Below are 17500 nucleotides of genomic sequence, written 5' to 3'. Positions count from 1 at the left end.
AAGAAGTTTTTTCACAGGCTTAACATAGTCGTTCAGTCCTGAAACTTCATACATATAATCCTGGTAGTAAAGTCAAACATTTGATACTGTTTAAGTGAGTGGGCGTGGCTTAATGGCTCAGTGGCGCCCCCTACAATATTTCAAACATTCAGCCCCCGCAGCACGTTGAACCTACACTGCTGAATTTTGCTATACGTATCCATCTTGACAACACCTACAATAAACCCTCCTGCACCCATGCTCAATATCCAACAGGAAGTCCACAAATCACATCGCCATAAACAGGAAGTGGCTGTAACTCTCTCTAGCTAACATGTTAGGTTGACTAATGTTACATTAGTGTTACATTAGTCAACCGTGCAATTTCACAGAATAGCTCGCGCTAACGGTTTACCAGTTAGCTAGCGGTCTTTTCGTTAGCTAGCTATCGCTAACGGTTAACTTGTTGTCTAATGTTAGTGTGCCCTCAGCCAACATAAATGTTACTATTTTTCGGACGGCGTCACAGGCTCAATTCTAAAGCTAGAGGGGATATACAGCTATCTAATGAAAGTCCACGATATACTGCATCCATTGGTACCAAACATGTTAATAACGGTTAATAACGCTCTAAAGTCAAGTTAGTTTCAAATGTCTCATACATGATAGGCTACAGGGCCCGCTCTAAAATTAAGGCAATGCTGCCATCTTGTGGTGACCAGAGAGGCTGATTTAGCTCAACACATCATGATTTAAATAACAGCTCTAAAATTAAAACAATGCTGCCATCTTTTTGTGAGTATCTATCATTGAAATATTTTAATTTAGAGTGTGGTTCCAATTTGTTCCACAAGGAGGCGTATCCTCCAAGTGAGAAAGCTCAGTGTGCTCGGTAGCCCTCGTCTTCAGACTGGCAGAAGCAGGAAAGGAAACACTATAGGCTCCCTGTAGTTGTCTCATTATTTCCCTGTTATTTACAGGTGAGTTAATGTCAGAAATCACATAAATGTGGTCTATATATTCTTCTATAGCATGTAGAAGCTAACGCCATCCTTTAGTGTGTGTCAGGATGTGTTTTAAATGTGTTTTGAAGGTTTTAAGGTACTTTAGCTATGATGCTCATGAACGCTAGCTTAGCTCATCGCCACATTCATATATGTCTGTCATGGCTTGTCCCTAGCTCCCATGCTCTTTTGCTAGTTTTGTAAAGCTCCTGCATATCTCTTAAAGTAACCGTGGGTTCATGAAGACTGTTCGTTTTCATATTTTGTACTTATATTCATGTAAAAAGTGTAGCGCTAACTCCGCTTGCTTCGCCGTTTCATGTGAAAAAATTCCAACTTTCTCTCTTTTTTCCCTGGAAAGTTAGTGGTAATATGTAATCTAACTGGTATTTAAAGGGTTAAAATTCTGGAATTTATTACATTTTTGACTTTCATGTTCAGCAAAGCAAAGCAAATTTAAAAAATCAAGTGGTGAAAGTGGACAAATCCTTTAATATATATAAATTTTATAGCATTTTCAGAATATAAACAAGAGGTGGCCACTTTTGGCCACGAACAAGCTGAGAGGGTTTTTTTTCTGTTTTTCTGTCACTGCACAAAAAATTAGTGATGCATAAAAATCATTGGTACTCCTAATTATTGACATACATTTAGCTGCAATGATGGTTAAAAAAATTATCAGATAGCATGTATTATTTGGTAAAAAATTGTGATTTTACGCTTTTCTCCCTTTTTACATCATTAGCATATTGTGATCTAACAGGCATTTAAAGGGTTAAAATTCTGAATTTGAATGAAATTTTGGTTTTCATGACAAGGACTGAAGCAAATTTAAAAAATCAAGTGGTGAAAGTGGACAAATCCTTTAATATATATACATTTTATAGCATTTTCAGAATGTAAACAAGAGGTGGCCACTTTTGGCCACGAACAAGCTGAGAGGGAGTTTTTATGTTTTTCTGTCACTGCACAAAAAATAAAAATGCATTGAAATCACTGTTGCTGTTAGTAAGTTACATATCTCAGACTGTGCTACTATATATATAAGAAATACCAGTAGCATTGAGAATATATATATATATATATATATATATATTTATGACAAGCACTGATGTTAGTTAAAAACATTATGCAGTAAAAGTAGCAAAAAACATACAAAATCTAAAAAAAATTTGAATCAGTCTGTTAGTGGCCATTTTTGGCCACGAACAAGCTGAAAGGGTAGTAAAAAGGAACAAAGCATGAGGGTTAATTGCACATGTGTTATTTACATACATGGTTTTAATTAAATCATAGGTTTTCCCCCCTATGCCACTTTCTAGTAATTTGTAAAAGAGTCCTTCATGCCAAATGGAGTCAAAGGCCTTCCTGAAGTCTACAAAACAAGGATACATTTTCTTTTTCTTTTGGTGTACATGGTGGTTAATGAGAGTGCTGAGGGTGAAGATATGATCTGATGTACGATGGTGAGGCAGGAATCCAATCTGACTTTTATGCAGGACGTTGTGTTCTTTTAAGAAGTCAACGAGCCGGGAGTTTATGATGCTGCAGAGCACTCTGCCCAAACAGCTGGTCACACATATCCCTCTGTAGTTCTGAGGGTCACTTTTGTCACCACTTTTAAATATCGGTGTAATAAGACCTTGACTCCAACTCTCTGTCTCTCTGTCTCTCTCTCTCAGTTTCTTGGAGGAAGTGATGTCATCAACGGGTCCGAGCAGCGACAGAGCAGCAGGAAGTGTTCGTCCGGGCAGCAGACGCTGAACGTTCATAGATCTGAAGTCTTTAAATCTTTAATGTGTTGATTTGTTGTTTCACGTCTCATTAATGTTTTAAATTAAAATATATCATCACAACAAGTGTCTGAATATTGACTTCTTATCACCATAAACGAGACCAGCTGAGCCGAGGAGCAGCCAGGTCAGGACGGTGTGGACCCCCTGCAGGGCTCAGACAACAAGTCCAAACTGCAGCGTCTGTAAACACAGAAAGGAGACGTCAACCTTCAGATCAGCTGTTTTTGTTCCTGTTGTAAACATCATGACTTCTGACCTGTTTCTATAAGTTCAGCTGTGATGAGTCAGCTCCAGGTTCTGAAAAACATGTCAAAGTCTGCGAGGACTGTTTGTGTGTGAGGCTTCCTATTAAAACTGTGACTCAGATAGATTAAGCTCCCCCTTGTGCTCAGTGCTCAGTGCTGGTACTGCGTGTACGTTCAGGGTTTGTGTTCTTTCTCAGTTTATACAAAAACAAACTCTACAAGGCGCAGGGGTTTGGTCCTCCTGCGTCCTGGAGTCCCAGGTCAGGGTCCAGGGTCTCAACGGCTTCCAGCTCTGTTGAAAACAAACAGACACTTTGGACTGACCGCTCAATCAGAGACCTTTATAAGAGAACACGCTCCAGGATCTCACAACATGGAGAGGTTCAGTCGAGTCGAGATGTCGGTCCTGGTCCGAGTGGTTCTGCTGGTTCTGCTGGTGCTGAGCTCCAACGCAGCGCCTGCACCCGAGGAGTGTAAGATGCCCGAGAAGGTGAAGGGAGAAGACGTACACAAGGTGAGAAGGTACATCAGAACCTGAACCTGTGCTCTAGACCAGCAGGAGTAACTGTCTGATCCTGCAGCTAAAGGGGGCGAGCTGGGTCCTGGTGGAAGCCTTCACAGATTACCCAGCAGGAGTGATGCTGCTGTCAGGAGCCAACAGTTCCCTGGTGGAGATGAGCCTCAACAACGACAACAACAGCTTCCTGTTTGTGGAGAGAAACATTGTGTAAGGGACCTCACATCTCCTCACAGGTCCAGGTTTGGGTCTCGTTTTGAACAGGTCTTTGTGTGTTTGCCAGGAACGACAAGTGTCTGACCTTCTATGTCAACATGTCAGTTCCTGACCCCGAGGCGTCCAACCAGACCCTCCAGCTGGCCGGTCCAGGTGAGTCTCACTAACGAGTTCTAAACTTTTCTAAACAATTTAAACTTTGCAAAAGTCATTGTCCGAAGTTGATTCAGTTTTTTGGTCAGACAATAAAAGAGGTTCAGAGGGTTCGACATATGAACAGCTTGGAAGTAGAAGCATGTTCTAAAAGGGTCAGGGCTCCTTTAAGAACAGAGTCACGGGTTTCCTTTGTTAGGAATCAGGGGTAATGGTAAAAGGATTTAGGAGTTTCTTTTTTAAGGGGCTACATCTTTAGGGGGAGTCTAGTGCTGCAGGATATTTGGCACAGACAAACATCTTTGTAAACTTTGCAGTCACCTTTAGAAGAAGTGATGACTCACCTTTAGAAGGAGTGATGAGTCACCTTTGAATGGAGTGATGAGTCACCTTTAGATGGAGTGATGAGTCACCTTTATGAGTGATGAGTCACCTTTAAATGGAGTGATGAGGCACCTTTAGATGGAGTGATGAGTCACCTTTAGGAGTGATGAGTTACCTCTAGATGGAGTGATGCGTCACCTTTAGAAGGAGTGATGAGTCACCTTTAGGAGTGATCAGTCACCTCTAGATGGAGTGATGCGTCACCTTTAGAAGGAGTGATGAGTCACCTTTAGAAGGAGTGATGAGTCACCTTTAGGAGTGATGAGTCACCTCTAGATGGAGTGATGAGTCACCTCTAGATGGAGTGATGAGTCACCTCTAGATAGAGTGATGAGTCACCTTTAGAAGGAGTGATGAGTTACCTTTAGGAGTGATGAGTCACCTCTAGATGGAGTGATGAGTCACATTTAGATGGAGTGATGAGTCACTTCTAGATGGAGTGATGCGTCACCTTTAGAAGGAGTGATGAGTCACCTCTAGATGGAGTGATGAGTCACTTCTAGATGGAGTGATGCGTCACCTTTAGAAGGAGTGATGAGTCACCTTTAGATGGAGTGATGAGTCACCTTTAGAAGGAGTGATGAGTCACCTTTAGAAGGTGTGATGAGTCACCTTTAGAAGGAGTGATGCATCACCTTTAGATGGAGTGATGAGTCACCTTTAGATGGAGTGATGCGTCACCTTTAGGAGTAATGAGTCACCTTTAGATGGAGTGATGAGTCACCTTTAGAAGGAGTGATGAGTCACCTTTAGGTGGAGTGATGAGTCACCTTTAGGAGTGATGCGTCACCTTTAGGAGTGATGAGTCACTTTTAGAAGTGATAAGTCACATTTAGATGGAGTGATGAGTCACCTTTAGGAGTGATGAGTCACCTTTAGATGGAGTGATGAGTCACCTTTAGATGGAGTGATGCGTCACCTTTAGAAGGAGTGATGAGTCACCTTTAGGAGTGATGAGTCACCTTTAGATGGAGTGATGCGTCACCTTTAGAAGGAGTGATGAGTCACCTTTAGGAGTGATGAGTCACCTTTAGATGGAGTGATGCGTCACCTTTAGAAGGAGTGATGAGTCACCTTTAGAAGGAGTGATGCGTCACCTTTAGATGGAGTGATGAGTCACCTTTAGAAGGAGTGATGAGTCACCTTTAGATGGAGTGATGCGTTACCTTTAGGAGTGATGAGTCACCTTTAGATGGAGTGATGAGTCACCTTTAGATGGAGTGATGAGTCACCTTTAGAAGGAGTGATGCGTCACCTTTAGATGGAGTGATGAGTCACCTTTAGATGGAGTGATGCGTCACCTTTAGATGGAGTGATGCATCACCTTTAGGAGTGATGAGTCACCTTTAGATGGAGTGATGAGTCACCTTTAGGAATGATGAGTCACCTTTAGAAGGAGTGATGAGTCACCTTTAGATGGAGTGATGAGTCACCTTTAGGAATGATGAGTCACCTTTAGAAGGAGTGATGAGTCACCTCTAGATGGAGTGATGAGTCACCTTTAGATGGAGTGATGAGTCACTTCTAGATGGAGTGATGCATCACCTTTAGAATGAGTGATGCGTCACCTTTAGGAGTGATGAGTCTCCTTTAGAAGAAGTGATGAGTCACCTTTAGGAGTGATGCGTCACCTTTAGAAGGAGTGATGAGTCACCTTTAGAAGGAGTGATGAGTCACCTTTAGAAGGAGTGATGAGTCACCTTTAGGAGTGATGAGTCACCTCTAGATGGAGTGATGAGTCACCTCTAGATGGAGTGATGAGTCACCTCTAGATAGAGTGATGAGTCACCTTTAGAAGGAGTGATGAGTTACCTTTAGGAGTGATGAGTCACCTCTAGATGGAGTGATGAGTCACATTTAGATGGAGTGATGAGTCACTTCTAGATGGAGTGATGCGTCACCTTTAGGAGTGATGAGTCACCTTTAGGAGTGATGAGTCACCTTTAGAAGGAGTGATGAGTCACCTTTAGAAGGAGTGATGAGTCACCTTTAGGAGTGATGAGTCACCTTTAGAAGGAGTGATGAGTCACTTCTAGATGGAGTGATGCGTCACCTTTAGATGGAGTGATGCGTCACCTTTAGAAGGAGTGATGAGTCACCTTTAGAAGGAGTGATGAGTCACCTTTAGGAGTGATGAGTCACCTTTAGAAGGAGTGATGAGTCACCTTTAGGAGTGATGAGTCACCTTTAGGAGTGATGAGTCACCTTTAGAAGGAGTGATGAGTCACCTTTAGAAGGAGTGATGAGTCACCTTTAGGAGTGATGAGTCACCTTTAGAAGGAGTGATGAGTCACTTCTAGATGGAGTGATGAGTCACCTTTAGGAGTGATGAGTCACCTTTAGAAGGAGTGATGCATCACCTTTAGGAGTGATGAGTCACCTTTAGATGGAGTGATGAGTCACCTTTAGGAATGATGAGTCACCTTTAGAAGGAGTGATGAGTCACCTTTAGAAGGAGTGATGTGTCACCTTTAGGAGTGATGCGTCACCTTTAGGAGTGATGAGTCACCTTTAGGAGTGATGAGTCACCTTTAGATGGAGTGATGAGTCACCTTTAGGAATGATGAGTCACCTTTAGAAGGAGTGATGAGTCACCTTTAGAAGGAGTGATGTGTCACCTTTAGGACTGATGAGTCTCCTTTAGAAGAAGTGATGAGTCACCTTTAGGAGTGATGCGTCACCTTTAGGAGTGATGAGTCACCTTTAGATGGAGTGATGAGTCACCTTTAGGAGTGATGAGTCACCTGTAGAAGGAGTGATGAGTCACCTTTAGGAGTGATGAGTCACCTTTAGATGGAGTGATGAGTCACCTTTAGAAGGAGTGATGCGTCACCTTTAGGAGTGATGCGCCACCTTTAGGAGTGATGAGTCACCTTTAGAAGGAGTGATGAGTCACCTTTAGATGGAGTGATGAGTCACCTTTAGGAGTGATGAGTCACCTTTAGAAGGAGTGATGACTCACCTTTAGATGGAGTGATGAGTCACCTTTAGGAGTGATGAGTCACCTTTAGAAGGAGTGATGCGTCACCTTTAGGAGTGATGAGTCACCTTTAGAAGGAGTGATGAGTCACCTCTAGATGGAGTGATGAGTCACCTTTAGAAGGAGTGATGAGTCACCTTTAGAAGGAGTGATGAGTCACCTCTAGATGGAGTGATGAGTCACCTTTAGATGGAGTGATGAGTCACCTTTAGATGATGGTGATGAGTCAACTTTAGCTGATGGTGATGGTTAACTGTTGGTAGAAGTCGGGGGTTACCTTGGGAATAAAATGCGTCTGACTGGGAGCGAAGAAAGGGAGAATCTAAAGAAAGCAGCAGACTGTAGCTCGTGATCTGAGTGAACCTCTTGTTGACCCGTATTTCTGTTTCTGTTCATTTGTTATTTCCAGGGCTCCAGGACTTCGATGGGGAAGTGTCTCCGTACGATGATGAGGGGAAATTAAATGTGTACCAGAGCTGTCCTCACTGTCTGCTCATTATCTACAGCGGAGTGTTTGATGGCACAGCAGGGAGGATGCTGCTCATCTACAGTAAGACCAACAGCAGAGCATGACTGAACAGCTGATGATGATGATGATGATGATGATGATGATGATGATGGTGATGGTGATGATGATGATGATGATGATGATGATGGTGGTGATGATGGTGATGGTGATGGTGATGGTGATGATGATGATGATGATGATGATGATGATGGTGGTGATGATGGTGGTGATGGTGATGATGATGATGATGATGATGATGATGATGATGATGGTGATGATGGTGATGGTGATGGTGATGATGATGATGATGATGATGATGATGATGATGGTGATGATGGTGATGATGGTGATGGTGATGGTGATGGTGATGATGATGATGATGATGATGGTGGTGATGATGATGATGATGATGATGATGATGATATGGTTATAATGAGCTATCTAAGACTGTTCTGATCAATAGAGATGTGAGTTAGTCGTCAGATATTCTTTCAGGGGAAAGTGAAGTTAGGAAAGGTTTAGCAGCATGTGTTATGTTTTAAACAGGAGTGACTCGACGCTCATAATGACCTCCTGTTCTGTCTCTCAGGGCAGGAAGGGAAACACCTGGACACGGAGGAGCTGACAGCTGCTCGCAGCGTCCACAGAGAGATCGCAGAGTGTCTGAAGTTCATGGTCCCATCACATTTCAAATATGACGGGAAGGCAGGTCAGAGATCATACAAAGATGTTTCTGATTCATCATCTTGTTCAACTGCTCAAGAATAGAAACAAGGTCAAAGGTCAAAAGTCTTTTCTGCAGCAGCATGCTAACACTTAGCATTTGTTTAGCAGAGGTTTCCTAATATCCTGTTAAATGGAAGCTAATGAGCAGAAATAGATGCTACTACAACCTAAGCTAAAATATAGCATACATCCTGACATCCTTTAAAGAGTGTCAACAGATGCTACTGAAATCCTTTAGTGGAAGCTACATGTTTTGGTAAAACTGCATTTAAGTGGAAGCAAAATTGTTAGCATAGATGCTTGTAACACTCAGTTTTCTATCTTGACGGCGGTCACACCGAGTCTTTGTGTAAGTGTTTGCATGGATGCTACAACCAGTTTCAGTGAAAGCTAAAATAATGGTGCGTTCCAGTTGATGTCAGAAGTCAGACATTCCAAGCTGCTGGTTGGATCAGGAACGCCCCCTGATGTCATCACTCAGAGAACTTTAATAACACCAGATCAAAATCCAACATGGCTGCTCTGTTTAGAGAACAGTTTGAGCTGTACATTAAGTGTTTTTAAGCCGAAGTGTACATCCTGCAGTTCCTGGAGTGTCCACTAGAGGCTGGCTGCAGAAGCACAGGAAGTCACATACACACCCATTCTAAAAAGCCTGTTTTTACAGCAGAGATTAACATGTTTACAGCCTGGTTCAAAAAACCAAATAGGTGTGATTAGCTCATGTCTCGATGGACACACACTGTACGGGGGGTGAATGTTTTGATGACTCATCAGTTTTGATTTGATGAAGGATAAGAGTTATTCACAATAAGGCGTGTAGCTGACCTGATTGACAGGTGGGCGCGGTGTAACGGTTTGTCAGGAGGTTTAAAACCCGCCTCAGCTCCAGCTCTCAGCCTGTCGTTAGGTTGACTGAAAGTTAGACTGAGACAGCATTTCCAGCATGGAGACCGCCATCGATGGGACTCCAGCGCCCCCTGCAGGAACATTTCATCATCTCCTGTTTGTGTCTCTGCAGAGTTTTGTCTGGAGAAGAAGGACGACGAGAAAGACGCCTGAAACAAGAAGACAAAGAAATGATTTGAAGTTTTCTTTTTGTTTCTTTGAATTAAACAAAGTCAACTTTTAATATTTGTTTACATTTGATTTTTACTTTTTGCAGAATATGTGAAAAAGGAGAAAATAATCAAACATTTATCAACAGAATTATAACCTTCAGCAATCTGAGTCAGAGTCATGTCCGCCCATTTATGTTTTTATATTTCCTTAATATTCAGGATTTTTAAATCATTCATCCTGAATATTTGAATATTTGATCCTCTCTCAGATTTTAAGCTTCAGACTTTCTGAGTTTAAATCTGAGACAAGTCGATGATTATAAATACAAACAGTTGTTCACATTGTTCGTGCTGCTCTCCTGTGATCTGATCATGACTCAGTGTTTATTAATATCAGATCATGACACAGCGTTTATTAATATGATCAGATCATGACACAGCGTTTATTAATATTAGATCATGACTCAGCATTTATTAATATCAGATCATGACATGTTTATTAATATTAGATCATGACTCGGTGTTTATTAATACCAGATCATGACACAATGTTTATTATGATCAGATCATGACTCAGCATTTATTAATATGATCAGATCATGACTCAGCGTTTATTAATATGATCAGATCATGACACAGCGTTTATTAATATTAGATCATGACACAGCGTTTATTAATATTAGATCATGACACAGTGTTTATTAATATGATCAGATCATAACACAGCGTTTATTAATATTAGATCATGACACAGGGTTTATTAATATTAGATCATGACTCAGTGTTTATTAATATCAGATCATGACACAGCGTTTATTATATCAGATCATGACACAACGTTTATTAATATGATCTTAACCTCAGACAGGCTGTGAGATGTTTGACAGAGTGTGATATGAACTCTAATAAACACGATGTCATGTTTCTACAGTTCTTCAATTTCTACATTGAAAATATGATTATATTATTATTTATTAAAGCAGACAGCTGTTGGGAGGAAAGTGAGTGGGATGATCGGATTCGAACCCACAGCCACTGTGACGAGGACTAAAACCTCTGTACATGTAGGGCGCTCCAAACATGAAGTCTTTAGATTTATAAAGATAATAAGATCATCTCTGAGTCTTTTATTTATTTTAATTTATTATAATTTACAAATAATAAAACTTTAGACCTCATCCTCCTCTCTTAGTTTCAGGTGAGGAGTCTCTGAGCCGCTGGGTGGCGCTGTCGGGCTCCTTTAACAGAATGTAGGATACCGTGCGCGTCCGCGTGTCAGAGCGCGTGTACGCGTGTTCAAAGAGAGAGCGAGAGAGAGAGAGAGAGAGCATCTGCCTCCCAACACACACACACACACACTCACACACACACACTCACACACACCGGGAGGATGCTGCCTCGGTGTTTCAGACAACAGACGCGGAGCTGAGGAGAAACCGCTCGGACTAACGGATTCACCGACACCAGGACCCACCGGGCACCGAGCGACGGAGGCCGGGCCGAACCTCTCCGCCTGGCTGGGCAGAACCTCCTCCCCGTCGGTGTGACTGCAGGAGAGCCCCGGAGCGGCGGACCGGAGCGAGGAGGAGGAGGAGGATGAAGAAGAGCAACCCGAGCAGACGGGTAAGAGCGGGAATCCCGTTTTTTATCTCCGTTACTGAGCGCGGTAAAATCCCTCTTTCATCCTCCTCATCATCAGCATCCTTCATCCTTTATCCTTTATCCTTTATCCTTCATCCTTTATCCTTTATCCTTTATCCTTTATCCTTTATCCATCCATTCATCCTCATCCTCATCATCATCTTCATCAGATCGATTATTATTCTGTGTCGGCGACATCAACGTAATCATAAAATGAATTATCACGTGATCATATCTATGTTTATATTCTATCATTGTTAAAGTCCTCGTGCTGCAGAAATATGCAAATGAGTTCACAGCTGAACAATCCTACTGCTCTAATGTCACACACACACACACACACACACACACACACACACTCACACACAGATTTATGATCTTCATATTAAGGCTGTAAACATGAAGCAGCAGCTGAATCAGACTCAGACATGAGAATTATAATCATAATATAATAATAATAATAATAATAATAACAATAATAATAATAATAATTATGATAATAATAACAATAATAATAGTAATAATAATAACAATAATAATTATTATGATGATAATAATAATAACAATAATAATAGTAATAATAACAATAATAATTATTATGATAATAATAACAATAATAATAGTAATAATAATAATAGAAATAATAATAATAACAATAATAATTATTATGATAATAATAACAATAATAACAATATCAAACCATGACTAGACGGGGTGAGATGGCGCTCAGTGTTCAGAGGAATATTTCATTCTGGTGTTTCTGAGACGTCAGCCTGAATGATGAAGATCAGTTTACATTTTAGTCTTTAGCATCAAATACAGGGTCAGAGGTCATCTGAGGGTCAGGATCTGAGGGTCAGGATCAGAGGGTCAGGATCTGAGGGTCAGGATATCTGAGGGTCAGGATATCTGAGGGTCAGGATCTGTCCTCACCTCTTTGTCCAAGATGTACAGGTGATCTCTTTCTGACTGTGAGCGCTGGTTTTGTGTTTCAGGGCGCTCAGGTCTCGGTCCATCAGCCCGTCCAGCAGCCGGAGAAGGCGGGCTGGATCAGGAAGTTCTGCGGCCGTGGGATCTTCAGGGAGCTGTGGAGGAGCCGCTACGTGATCCTGAGAGGAGATCACCTGTACATCTCGGACAAAGAGGTGAGGACGTGTTTACTGTTACAGCTCCCCCTGCTGGCTGGCTGCACTATAAGCTCCGCCTCCTCCATATTAACAAATGGGACAGAAAAATTAAACACTGAGGAGGTCAAGACTGCGAAGAGCCGACGGCTTCAACTGACTTCAGCGCCTGTCGTGAAGGTATTTTAGCTTCACTTTTGTACAACAGAGGAGGCAGAGACGTCCATCTTTATGAACAGCTGTTTGTACACAGTGTAAGGTATAATGTTCTGAGACGACGTGTTTGATAAAGAGTCAGACTGAAGCCCACTGGCTGTGAGACTCTCTGGGCCAGCTGGTGATTTCAGCGTGTTGGACAGGACAGAGAGGATTGTGGGTAATTTCTGGCAGGTCCTTTGGCTGTGAGTTTGAGTCGAGTGTCAGCAGCTGTTTGCTGTCAGAGTGACTTCACTCTAGATTTTCTCTGGATGCAGATACTCACATGCTGCAGGATTAATATCTGATCTCTTCCTCTAATCGACGTCACACGACGTCACATCACGACATCACATGACGACGTCACATCACGACGTCACATCACGACCTCACATGACGACGGTCTGAAGTGTGAATTTATTTCTGCTCTGTTTTTTAAATTATTTTCTTTAGTGAATAATCACATTCAACATCTCTGCTGAGATTAGACAACAGCATGCAGCTCCAACAATCACAGGCCCAGTGTGTGTGTGTGTGTGTGTGTGTGTGTGTGTGTGTGTGTGTGTGTGTGTGTGTGTGTGTCTGTGTGTGTGTGTGTGTGTGTCTGTGTGTGTGTCTGTGTGTGTGTGTGTGTGTGTGTGTGTCTGTGTGTGTGTGTCTGTGTGTGTGTGTCTGTGTGTGTGTGTGTGTGTGTGTGTGTGTGTGTGTGTGTGAGTGTGTGTGTGTGTGTGTCTCTGTGTGTATGTGTCTGTGTGTGTCTGTGTGTGTGCGTATCTGTGTGTGTGTGTGTGTGTGTGTCTGTGTGTGTGTGCGTGTCTGTGTGTGTCTCTGTGTGTGTGTGTGTGTGTGTGTCTCTGTGTGTGTGTGTCTGTGTGTGTCTGTGTGTGTGTCTGTGTTTGTGTGTGTGTGTGTGTGTATGTGTGTGTGTGTGTGTGTGTGAGTGTGTGTGTGTGTGTGTGTCTCTGTGTGTATGTGTCTGTGTGTGTCTGTGTGTGTGCGTATCTGTGTGTGTGTGTGTCTGTGTGTGTGTGTGTGTGTGTCTGTGTGTGTGTGCGTGTCTGTGTGTGTCTCTCTGTGTGTGTGTGTGTGTGTCTCTGTGTGTGTGTGTCTGTGTGTGTCTGTGTGTGTGTGTGTGTGTCTGTGTTTGTGTGTGTGTGTGTGTGTGTGTGTGTGTCTGTGTGTGTGTGTGTCTGTGTGTCTGTGTGTGTCTGTGTGTGTGTGTGTGAGTGTGTGTGTGTGTGTGTCTGTGTGTGTGTGTCTGTGTCTGTGTGTGTGTGTGTGTGTGTGTGTGTGTGTCTGTGTGTCTGTGTGTGTGTGTGTGTCTGTGTGTGTGTGTGTGTGTGTCTGTGTGTGTGTGTGTCTGTGTGTGTGTCTGTGTGTGTGTGTGTGTGTGTGTCTGTGTGTGTGTGTGTGTGCGTGTCTGTGTGTGTGTGTGTCTGTGTGTGTGTGTGTGTGTGAGTGTGTGTGTCTGTGTGTGTGTGTGTGTCTGTGTGTGCGTGTCTGTGTGTGTGTGTCTGTGTGTATGTGTGTCTCTGTGTGTGTGTGTCTGTGTGTGTGTGTGTCTGTGTGTCTGTGTGTGTGTGTGTGTGTGTGTGTGTGTGTGTGTGTGTGTGTGTGTGTGCGCGTGCGTGCGTGTCTGTGTGTGTGTGTCTGTGTGTGTGTGTCTGTGTGTGTGTGTGTGTGTGTGTGTGTGCGTTCGTGTCTGTGTGTGTGTGTCTGTGTGTGTGTGTGTGTGTGTCTGTGTCTGTGTGTGTGTGTCTGTGTGTGTGTGTGTCTGTGTGTGTGTGTGTGTGTGTGTCAGTGTGTGTGTGTCAGTGTGTGTGTGTGTGTGTGTAGCTGCAGGCTCAGCTGTGTCAGATGAAGATCTTTGATTCAGTGACACGTGTTGACTGCTCAGCCAGCGGCCTCCCTGTGTGTTAGATAATATGTGTGTGTGTGTGTGTGTGTCTGTGTGTGTCTAAATATATCTCTGGTCTCTCTCAGGACATTTACTTTTCATAAAGACAGAATGTGACATCACAGGTCATGTGATCTGTGGGCCTGACTCAGCGTGTTTGGAGATGACTCGGCATCACGCTCAGCTCGTCCTCAGACTTCAAGCTGCTCTGAATGTTTCTGACCACATGAAGCGATAAGCACACAACGCTGTGTCATGATGATGAGTAAATGAGTCAAAGACACATACAGTAAAGGGTTAAATGTTGCTCTCACTGCATCTCTGTAAGTCAGCCTCACAGACAGGGGGCGCTAACAGCCAGAGTGAGCGTCTGCAGAGAGTTGGTAGGAACTGCGCCGCAGTATTTATCAGAGGTGTGATGCTCAAACTTTCCAGAGATCAGGAGAACAATTCCACCTCTGTGTGCCTTCAAAATAAAAGCTCTGTAAATAAAGTCTGTTAATATGGATCTGACGATTATTAATATAACCACTGAGGGGTTAAATCAGTTCAGGGCTGTCAGCGGATCCACACTTCATCTAACATGTGTGCAGACGCTCTGGAGCCGTTACCTTTACGATGAAGAGAGTGTTGTTGTGGTCTTTGAGGCGTCCTTTCTCGCTCCATTCCGGGAGGAAGCTTTGTTTGAAACGGTGAAACTCATCTCACATTCATTCATTTAATCAACCTTTATTTATACAGCTCATCAGTGTGAGAGTGCAGCTCCATCAGAGTGAGAGTGCAGCTCCGTCAGTGTGAGAGTGCAGCTCAGTCAGTGTGAGAGTGCAGCTCCATCAGAGTGAGAGTGCAGCTCCGTCAGTGTGAGAGTGCAGCTCCGTCAGTGTGAGAGTGCAGCTCCGTCAGTGTGAGAGTGCAGCTCCGTCAGAGTGAGAGTGCAGCTCCATCAGAGTGAAGCTCCGTCAGTGTGAGAGTGCAGCTCCATCAGAGTGAGAGTGCAGCTCCGTCAGTGTGAGAGTGCAGCTCCGTCAGAGTGAGAGTGCAGCTCCATCAGAGTGCAGCTCCGTCAGTGTGAGAGTGCAGCTCCATTAGTGTGAGAGTGCAGCTCCATCAGAGTGAGAGAGCAGCTCCATCAGTGTGAAAGTGCAGCTCCATCAGAGTGAGAGAGCAGCTCCATCAGTGTGAGAGTGCAGCTCCGTCAGAGTGAGAGAGCAGCTCCATCAGTGTGAGGGTGCACCTCCATCAGTGTGAGAGTGCAGCTCCGTCAGAGTGAGAGTGCAGCTCCATCAGTGTGAGAGTGCAGCTCCATCAGAGTGAGAGAGCAGCTCCATCAGTGTGAGAGTGCAGCTCCGTCAGAGTGAGAGAGCAGCTCCATCAGTGTGAGGGTGCACCTCCATCAGTGTGAGAGTGCAGCTCCGTCAGAGTGAGAGTGCAGCTCCATCAGTGTGAGAGTGCAGCTCCATCAGTGTGAGGGTGCACCTCCATCAGTGTGAGAGTGCAGCTCCGTCAGAGTGAGAGTGCAGCTCCATCAGTGTGAGAGTGCAGCTCCATCAGAGTGAGAGAGCAGCTCCATCAGAGTGAGAGTGCAGCTCCATCAGAGTGAGAGAGCAGCTCCATCAGAGTGAGAGTGCAGCTCCATCAGAGTGAGAGTGCAGCTCAGTCAGTGTGAGAGAGCAGCTCCATCAGTGTGAGAGAGCAGCTCCATCAGAGTGAGAGTGCAGCTCCATCAGTGTGAGAGTGCAGCTCCATCAGAGTGCAGCTCCATCAGAGTGAGAGTGCAGCTCCATCAGGGTGAGAGTGCAGCTCAGTCAGTTTGAGAGTGCAGCTCCATCAGAGTGCAGCTCCATCAGAGTGAGAGTGCAGCTCCGTCAGTGTGAGAGTGCAGTTCCGTCAGAGAGCAGCTCCATCAGAGTGCAGCTCCGTCAGTGTGCAGCTACATCAGAGTGAGAGTGCAGCTCCATCAGAGTGCAGCTCCATCAGTGAGAGTGCAGCTCCATCAGAGTGAGAGTGCAGCTCCGTCAGTGTGAGAGTGCAGCTCCATCAGAGTGAGAGTGCAGCTCCATCAGAGTGACAGTGCAGCTCCATCAGAGTGACAGTGCAGCTCAGTCAGTGAGAGTGCAGCTCCATCACTGTGAGAGTGCAGCTCCATCAGAGTGAGAGTGCAGCTCCGTCAGAGTGCAGCTCCGTCAGAGTGAGAGTGCAGCTCCATCAGTGTGAGAGTGCAGTTCCGTCAGAGAGCAGCTCCATCAGAGTGCAGCTCCGTCAGTGTGCAGCTACATCAGAGTGAGAGTGCAGCTCCATCAGTGTGAGAGTGCAGCTCCATCAGAGAGCAGCTCCATCAGAGTGCAGCTACATCAGAGTGAGAGTGCAGCTCCGTCAGTGTGAGAGTGCAGCTCCATCAGAGTGCAGCTCCATCAGAGAGCAGCTCCATCAGAGTGCAGCTCCATCAGTGAGAGTGCAGCTCAGTTAGTGTGAGAGAGCAGCTCAGTCAGAGTGAGAGAGCAGCTCTGTCAGAGTGAGAGTACAGCTCCGTCAGTGAGAGTGCAGCTCCATCAGTGTGAGAGAGCAGCTCCATCAGAGTGAGAGTGCAGCTCCATCAGAGTGAGAGAGCAGCTCCATCAGAGTGAGAGTGCAGCTCCATCAGAGTGAGAGTGCAGCTCAGTCAGTGTGAGAGAGCAGCTCCATCAGTGTGAGAGAGCAGCTCCATCAGAGTGAGAGTGCAGCTCCTTCAGAGTGAGAGTGCAGCTCCATCAGTGTGAGAGTGCAGCTCCATCAGAGTGCAGCTTCATCAGAGTGAGAGTGCAGCTCCATCAGAGTGAGAGTGCAGCTCAGTCAGTTTGAGAGTGCAGCTCCATCAGAGTGCAGCTCCATCAGAGTGAGAGTGCAGCTCCGTCAGTGTGAGAGTGCAGTTCCGTCAGAGAGCAGCTCCATCAGAGTGCGGCTCCGTCAGTGTGCAGCTACATCAGAGTGAGAGTGCAGCTCCATCAGAGTGCAGCTCCATCAGTGAGAGTGCAGCTCCATCAGAGTGAGAGTGCAGCTCCGTCAGTGTGAGAGTGCAGCTCCATCAGAGTGAGAGT

At 44.5% G+C, this 17500-nt stretch overlaps 3 protein-coding genes across 4 annotated transcripts in view; 2 read left to right on the top strand and 1 right to left on the bottom strand.

Annotated features, from left to right (window-relative positions):
• Positions 1-17500, bottom strand: part of mllt11 (MLLT11 transcription factor 7 cofactor) — a 163128-nt gene that overhangs the window by 87685 nt on the left and 57943 nt on the right. The window lies entirely within an intron of this gene.
• On the top strand, positions 3373-9640 carry LOC132991112 (saxitoxin and tetrodotoxin-binding protein 1-like). The gene is made up of 6 exons (XM_061059731.1): positions 3373-3538; positions 3606-3751; positions 3825-3910; positions 7684-7824; positions 8372-8491; positions 9530-9640. Exons 1-6 carry the CDS (start codon positions 3398-3400, stop codon positions 9568-9570), a joined length of 675 nt encoding a protein of 224 aa, XP_060915714.1. The 5' UTR covers positions 3373-3397; the 3' UTR covers positions 9571-9640.
• Positions 10886-17500, top strand: part of plekho1a (pleckstrin homology domain containing, family O member 1a) — a 27769-nt gene continuing 21154 nt past the window's right edge. For both annotated transcript variants that reach the window (XM_061059663.1, XM_061059662.1), the window contains exons 1-2: positions 10886-11192; positions 12206-12355. In XM_061059663.1, the coding sequence (XP_060915646.1) occupies positions 11166-11192; positions 12206-12355 (177 nt within the window). In that variant the 5' untranslated portion in view covers positions 10886-11165. The remainder of the gene's footprint in view (positions 11193-12205; positions 12356-17500) is intronic.

The sequence above is a fragment of the Labrus mixtus genome, chromosome 16, assembly GCF_963584025.1.
Source record: "Labrus mixtus chromosome 16, fLabMix1.1, whole genome shotgun sequence".
Lineage (NCBI taxonomy): Eukaryota > Metazoa > Chordata > Actinopteri > Labriformes > Labridae > Labrus > Labrus mixtus.
This window is presented reverse-complemented; position numbering and strand designations above follow the sequence as displayed.

What these genes read in the sequence shown, in the direction of transcription:
- LOC132991112 (XM_061059731.1), top strand. Translation starts at nt 3,398, where the DNA reads ATGGAGAGGTTCAGTCGAGTCGAGATGTCGGTCCTGGTCCGAGTGGTT. An exon ending in TTTGTGGAGAGAAACATTGT is followed by an intron (nt 3,752 to 3,824) that starts GTAAGGGACCTC and finishes TGTGTTTGCCAG; the next exon opens with GAACGACAAGTGTCTGACCT. An exon ending in GAGGATGCTGCTCATCTACA is followed by an intron (nt 7,825 to 8,371) that starts GTAAGACCAACA and finishes TCTGTCTCTCAG; the next exon opens with GGCAGGAAGGGAAACACCTG.